This window comes from Ooceraea biroi, chromosome 3, assembly GCF_003672135.1.
Source record: "Ooceraea biroi isolate clonal line C1 chromosome 3, Obir_v5.4, whole genome shotgun sequence".
NCBI classification, from domain to species: Eukaryota; Metazoa; Arthropoda; class Insecta; order Hymenoptera; family Formicidae; genus Ooceraea; species Ooceraea biroi.
In genome coordinates, this window is record NC_039508.1 from 5,101,407 (window position 1) to 5,109,299 (window position 7,893).

Genomic DNA, 7,893 nt, shown 5'->3' on the forward strand with positions numbered 1-7,893 from the left:
AATTCCGTCTGTAATAACACGTCACAATCCACGCAATAATCCTCGATGCTTGCCTCTTTGCCTTCATGTCGTTCGATGCACGCTTGAATTCGCGGCACGAATTGCTCATTGAGAAATTTCGGTACTTGACATAAAAAATGAACGGCTAGATCCCGTTGGATGCTACGCCGATCTTCCTCCGAGCGTCTCAATCGGACCGTGTCTACTAGCCGCCATTGCTAAGATCGCTCTAACGCTCCTTCTGTCCTATCCGTAGACCTAGAAAAAGCCGAGTACCAGGTTTAAGTCTCCTGAAGGAGATTCTGAGCCCGGACAGCCCGGACTCGTGCCGCTGTCGTCCGCTGGGCAAGATCTCCCGGGCGGCCGATGGTCGCTTCGTCGTGGCGGACTCGGTGCTCAGCTCGGCCAACAACAGCATCCTAGACGTCTCGAGCAGCGACGACGGTGGTTTTCTGCCGAAGCAGCGGCTCAAGTCCTCGTGGCGACGCCCGCTGGTCGGCAACAGCCAACTCAGCCTAAGATCTGACGGCAGCGGCGTCTCCATCGGGCAGCCGCCGTCATCCGGGTACCATCACGGCGCCACGAATTCCCTGGCGAGAATACCAGCTGCGAACGTCTGTGCCATCGCGTCACCCAGATTCCTGGCTAGCTCGCCGAGCGGCGCCCAAGTCCCCTGGACGCCTCTGTACTTCAGTGATCTCAGCTCGGTCCAGCAACCATCCTCCGGCGAACGTTCCTTCCCGACGCCGCCCGGCTACCTTCAGCTGCGCAGCGTACATCAGCGTTACAGCCAGGAGTTGCCGTCGCTCAAGGCGATCCACGCCGAGTCCAGGCGTTTTGTGCCGGTGCAGCCGTTGGCGACGTCATCGCCACCCCAACCGGCCGGAAGACCCAGGGCGAGACTACCCCCGCGGCACGCCAGGCACGCGCGTTCCGCGCCGGAACTCGCGGCCTCGCCCGACCTAGAGACTTCGCCCGAGAGCAGGTCCAGTAGCTCGGGCTTCGGCAGTAAGAACACCTCGCAGCAGAACCAGAGTTCGCGAAGCGGCAGCACGGTAGCCGAATGGCGGCCGCCACCTTATCGGCCACCCCCGCCGCCCCTCGTCGGCCGCTGGCTTGAGCTTCAGGACCAGGCCAAGGTTGGGCATACACACATACAGAACGCCGTAGATGCCGGTAGCGTCGACGGTCATTACGAGTTCGACCCGGTGTCGTGCACGCCAACGCCCACGTCGGCCTCGACGCCCACGCGGGAGGAAAGGCCACCGATGCATCAGATTCACACCATCCATGTTCCCCACATCCATCAGGTGCACACGGTGCATCATCAAGCGCCGAGGTATAGCAGGGACAACATCGAAGCCAGGGTACAGGCGATGAAGGCCGAGTTCCATCAGTTCCGGCAGAGACAGGCGAGGCGGAAGCAGAGCGTGCACTTGGAAAGCGCGTGCTGAGGAGCGCGTCGACCAACTCGAACTAGATTCGACCGATCGATTAATGGGGTTTTCAGATTCGTTACTGCCCCGCTGCACCGCGAGTCTAAGCAATCAAGAACGCAAAACGTGAGTAGAGTCGGTAACTCGGCTGGTTGCGTTCGCGGAGGAGTAGGAGACGAAGGAGACGACTCCTTGTAAAAGACGCAAAAGACGGCTAAATGCAAGTTGAGTATGGTGGGTGCGGGACGACGCAGCAGCATCCGCTGCAGACGAGGGAAGACACGACCTACACGACGTGAGAGTGAAGGAGATAGATCACGAGACGAGGATCAACACTCGAAGAGCCGAACGACGAGAGTGAGGAGAGAGACTCAGAAGAAGACTTGAGTCCAACGATTGAACTTTGGTACTGGCTTTCATTAACCGCGGAGGATCGCGACATCAACGTTGACGACGACGCGACAACGTGATCATCACCGAAGACCAACCACCGCAGCACAACGAGGATCATCATCACACGTGATTCCGCATTAGGGGAGTTTTAAGTCAATTCTCGTAGCTGGACATCCATCTACAAAAGAAGGCTGTTATAAGCGTCTCAGCTCAGGAGATACATAAGTTTCGCACGACCACACGACGAGATACGGGAGCGACGTAGTAGAAACCGTGCGTTTAAGACGATAATCCTTCGGAGCCTCGCCCGTTAACTGATTTAAGAGGACCGATCGAGTGTCCTACGGGGGAAGCAATCTCGATATCATTTACCCGGGAGTTAACCCAGCGATGCTCAGCGACATCCGGGGTTCTCGCTGGGACGATGATAGGGAACGAAGTGCGCAAATGAGAAAAAGAATATGAGAGAAACGTACGTTCGAACGCGATTATTATTGGTCATATCCCGCGTACACCAACCGCGCCTACGTCCGGTTTAGAGGACCGTGATTTTTAACGTTACTATAATATAATAATGTAGAGGAAGGTACGCTGAAGGGAGAGAAGTCGACAAGAATGGCTAGGGAGAGATCTTTCTTTTCTAACTCAGTGGAACTGTCCTAGAAAGTAGGAAGTGTTTAGAGAAGAGGCAGGAACGATCTCCCGGTTGGCTCAAGGGGATGTTAACGTAGACGATAGATTGTCTCGCATCGCGACCGGGGGGGAGGGAGACAAGGAACGATGATAGAGAAGGGAAATGACGGAGTTAAGTAAAGAGGGGGATAGTTATGTCGGTATGATACTCCAAAGAAACTGTACCACTGTACATGCTCCGTATACCTTTTAAACGAGAAGCGTAAGATTAAATTTAATCGTACACGTGTAAGTAACAATTAAATACGAAAGAAAAACAAAAAAAGTAAGATAATCGAAGAATTACCACACAGACACACACAGAAATAAAAAAAAGTAATTATATCGATGAGCAATGGACTCGAAACGTGATATTAGGCCGAAGCTTGCCTCGAGATTGCTTAAGGACTCACTCGTACTGCACTGCCTGTTTAGGGTTTCACTAGCGACCCAACGTATTATCGGCACAATAATTTTTCTTAAGCAACGTAAAAAGAAAAAAAAACGAGAATAAGAGTAACGTTCTTTGAATCTACACGCGCTCGGCCGGTATAATGCGCGACGCTTTGCGCCCGCACGCTCGCCATGCGCGCCGCTGGTTCGGCGACACGCTGATTACCGCCTATCGGCACTCCGTGGTCTACCGGTCGCCCCCCTCGAGATTAGAGATTAGCTCCGCGAGAAAATACACGTTCGACGACGAACGTGACGTAGACCGGACTTAAAAAATAAAACAAAGGATATATATATATACATGATAATAATAATAATAAAATAATCGGAAATATATGTAGGGAGAGAAAATTCTACACGAAGAATAAAATCATTCTTTTAACGAACTGCCAATGGAAAGAATCGCCCAGATCGTGTGCGCTCGATTAATTTTGTAGGGAGACGCGCGTCGACGTTCGGTAAATATAAGTCAAACTAAAAGAGTAACATGGTGTAATAAACAGGTAGGGAAGGGCGAACCGATAGAGGAGCACACGGCACATCGTCGCCGGAAGGGGCGTGCGCGCGTACTCGCCAGTGTTCGTGTGTATTAGAGGAGAAAGAGGAGTTTAAAAGACATATGTACACAAGCATCCCCACACAGCAGGTACGAGCAAACAAGATACACAACACAAACAAACACACACGTACACACACAACAGAGAATACGAGAGAAGCGTTCTTCGACACCCACCTAATTCTCACGCATCAGATTATCTCGAATCTCGCGAGGTCGGGGGCCGGCGATCGCAGATCACGGGGAATTTCCGGGCGAATCTACGGGCTAATCAGTATCGAGCTGCGCGACCTAAAACGTGTACCACGTGTCCATGAGAAGCGTCACCCTCCGAGTGCGGAGGACAGTCGTTTACCCCCCTTATCCTTTTCTAATTCTCTCCCTCACACACCCTTTTTAACTCTTTATCTCTCCCTTTTTCGCTTCCCCTTTCTCTCTCTCTCTCTTTACGCGACCGCGAACAATTCCCCGTGTGGCAATGACGATCGGCCCAGCCCCCGACCCCCCGGCATTTTACTTTCTTTATAGTACAAACACTTATTTATATACGTACGTATTATACATATTTATTATAAATATTAGCAAAAGGGCCCTACTCACGATTCAACTATACTTCGACGGACCGTAATGCCGAGAGCACGAAGAAGATGATGATGAATAAGAAAGAATGACGTGGACGCTGTCGAGGCGGGACACTCTGTACAATTTCGTTAAAATGCACGTGTGTGTGAGTAAGTGTACGTGCGGGAGTGCATGCATGCGTGCGTGCGTGCGTGCGTGTGTGCGTGCGTAAGACGCGCGAGAGTAGATGAATGCGCGGAATGACGAGAGGCGGATGAACGGATGGGAAGAGGAATAGAAGCGTGAGCGTGAAATGCGGCTGTTGTAAAAACAATGCGTAAAATGTTACATACATACACACTTACACACATGAACACGAAACACACATAGTCGCACGCAGAGACGACGAGACAGCAAGGAGGAAAAAAAAGGGAGAATAAATGATAAACGTTAAGTAAAATAACGGAAGGGGACGCGAAACAGTACCAATATTCTAAAGTAATTCTAATGGTTGAATTAATAATTTGATAATTAATTGATATTGTAAATCGCGTGAACGACGTAGCGTGTAGCGTATTAATCAACGAGAGCGACGAACGCGACGAGTATTCACTAATTAATTATTGTGTAACCGCGCTGAGAATAGGGTGAGAACAATAGGTAACACTTTGGCAGACGAGGAGGGAAGGGGGGGAGAGGTGCGCAAAAGTTCGGCTGGCTGGAGGAATGGAGTATTCATCGCACTTCTCGATCGCGAAAATTTTCTCGAGACAATTCGTTTGACATACTCTCCGCGAAACACGAGAGAACGCGAGTCTTCTCGAGTCAACGTGCGCATTCGCCATAAAAAGAACGCTCTCGACAAGGTGGCGTGTAGCATCCGACGTTCTGTAAGACGAGCAGAAGAACCGAGTTTCCAACGTAACTCACAAGAGACACCCTCTCTTCCCCTCCTCTGTGAATGTACGGATGCGACAAAGGGAAGGAATCGTGGACGCGAGAGAAGGTGATCCAACCAACCAACGCATATATAGGTATATAAGTAACGTGTAGATATATCATAGTTAGATACAACGAGAGAGAGAGAGAGAATCATACAGTGTGAATCACGACAAGCGTGCGGGAATAAAAGCGTGAGAGAGAATGGAGAGCGAACGAGCGAGCGAGCAAGCGAGTGAGAGAGAGAGAGAGAGAGAGAGAGAAAGAGAGAAAGAATCTTAAATAAGTGAAAGATGGACGATCGTTATTCTGTAGCCTACGCGTAGCGCAAAGGAACGGCTCGTATGTCCGAAACAGAGAGCAAGGAGCACCATAAGAAAGGCTGCGAGCAAGAAAGAGAGATAGAAAAAGAGAGAATGGAAAAATGGCGCGTTTATGGTTTAATATGGTTGAATCGTGAATCCGTTCGTGTAAACTTCATCACTATCCCATCACGATGGTTTCGTTCGCCCCTTTGCGTTTGCGATACTCCTTGCATCTTCGCCGCGCCACCGTAAAACGTGCGTAATCTGCGTCAGGTTTACGAGCGATCGCCATTCGTGCGTTAATTAATTTAAGCGTTACATTTTTCCGTTTGTTGTGTACCTGAAAGCCAGTCACGGCGCGAAATTGCGAGCGAGGCTTGCGACCGCCTCGGAGCAGGAGAAAACCCGTCGGGAAATTTGGTACCGCGGATCGCGCGCAGCTTGAACGTGCTTCAGGCGAGTCTGCCTGCTTACTCCGCTTGTTAATTAGTGGCTTCGTGTTCACGAGATGCAGAATGATCTATCGTAAATATGCTACGCTAATGAAATCGCGAAAAGCCGCAGCGACTAGCAGTTAACGATAACGAGAGACGAGCGGCCATTCGGCTATAACGAGAAATCGCGCTCAACGTTGCGTATCACAGGCAGTAGATTACATAAAAATCGGAACAACTCCGCAGTTGAGTCACGGGCACATCTTGATCGCTGCGACACGCTGTAAACGCTCTCTAACGCATCTGCAATGATCGATATTCCGATCGTCAGCGCGATATTTAAATTGCAAACGGCACGACACTGCTCCGAGGTATTCGCGCGCTTGCGCGTCAAACAATACGCGGGATGCGTTAATTTCATGTGAAGATGTCAGTGTTACACGTCGCACGTGAATGAACTCATCCATCGCTCGACGAAGCTTCGCAAAACGTGTTCGAGAAACTGTAGTTCGAATAGTTCTCGGGTGCTGCGTTTCGCTTGGATCTGCGATCGTCATCCGCGCTGTCAGTTTGTCCGAGATGTACAATATCTTTCCTGCGATACCAATCTTTTCGAACGCGATTCTCGCATCGAACAATCGTTAACAATCGTCCTGCGCAAAGGCGAAATCCCGATCGTCGCAACTCCAAGCGAGTGCATCCGCAAAACTGCATTTCGAGTGCTCGTCATCAGCGTAATCGCTGACAACCACTACCGCGAACTCTGTAACGACTTGCATCTCGTCGCGCCGAACTGAGGAGGAAACCTTCCCGTTCTCCACTGCGTTCCACTCATTTCTCGTTTGAGTCGTCAGGAATATACTTCCACACCTTGTAACCGTTAGCCTTTTCTCACGCCCTACATCGAATCGCTTCTATACGTACATGTAACATGTTCTTCTGTATCGTCTCTCTTCACTTCCGCTTATTCTCGACTTATATCCGCCGTCGAATCTGTACGTACGGTGCGTCAAAGGATACCGCGTTTTCGTTGCCACGTTCGCGTATGCTCGTTGTTCACCTCCATACACCATTCCCATCCTCCTCTCCCTCTTCCTCCTCCAGATCCTTCCATTTGATTGATTGATTGATTGATCTATGCTTTCTCGCGAATCCCTCAACTCCTCCTCCATCCCACTCCACCCCATCCCTCACGAGAGAACTCCAAGACGTACTAACTTAGGACAAATTGTAGACAATTTATTATTAAATAAAATGAAAAATAAATCGACATTTGAAACGAAATGGGCAATGTTCCTCGAACATTCGCTTTTGTATTGATTTACCCCCAAATGTGCACCGCGACGCTATAATACGTCAGATATTTTATTTTTTATTTTTCATAGGAATATATATATATATATATATATATATATCTTGCTAAAATAAACACTGTGACGTAAATTAGACTCTTTGTCAATTCTGGTATTTAGATTTTTCTATTAATTTCTTTTTACAGAATACCAACTACTGTCGCGTCACAAAATTTGCTTGGAAAACAATATAGCGTTGGTTAATAAAAATATTGATTAATAGTACATGCTAACTGCAACATGCGATTACACCATGACTTAACGTCACAAGTTTAAATGAATCATTGGCACACCGAATATCGCGTTACTTGACGTGACATCATTTGATCAATATCTCAGTTGTTATTAACGCACGGCGTTATTCTTCCCTAACTGGAAGATTTTCACACCCCCATAATAACGATGAAATTGCTGGTCAAGGCAATAGGATCATTGTCAGAATAGGGAAATCGGGTCACTGGTCAATTATCCCATTCGTTTATCGCAGTCAGTTCATTAGAAACTAATCAGTCATACATATCACTTTTTCTCATGTGATATGAAAGCAATGGTAAGATATCTACAAGAAAGTAACAAAAAATACTGATCTATATATAAAGTGGAAACAGCCTCTTAATGAGAACAGAGTTTTAACATTCTATGCGTAAAATCACGAAATCACAGCGCGGCTGTAATTTCGTCGAGAAGCTGTTACAGTAATTCGACGTTGACGTCTCGAAGAAGGTACATTTACGCAAGGCGGCTGCTGATTACCAGCAATTACCGTCATTTCCATTATTTGTCTCTACGTCG

The 7,893-nt window shown here is 48.6% G+C and overlaps 1 protein-coding gene across 1 annotated transcript in view; it reads left to right on the forward strand.

Annotated features, from left to right (window-relative positions):
• The window catches only part of LOC105288120 (protein turtle), a 227,363-nt gene extending 220,330 nt beyond the window's left edge, over positions 1-7,033 (forward strand). The window contains exon 19 of the mRNA XM_026968303.1: positions 257-7,033. Within this exon, the coding sequence (XP_026824104.1) occupies positions 257-1,454 (1,198 nt within the window). The 3' untranslated portion in view covers positions 1,455-7,033. The remainder of the gene's footprint in view (positions 1-256) is intronic.
• The last annotated feature ends 860 nt before the right edge of the window (positions 7,034-7,893 follow it).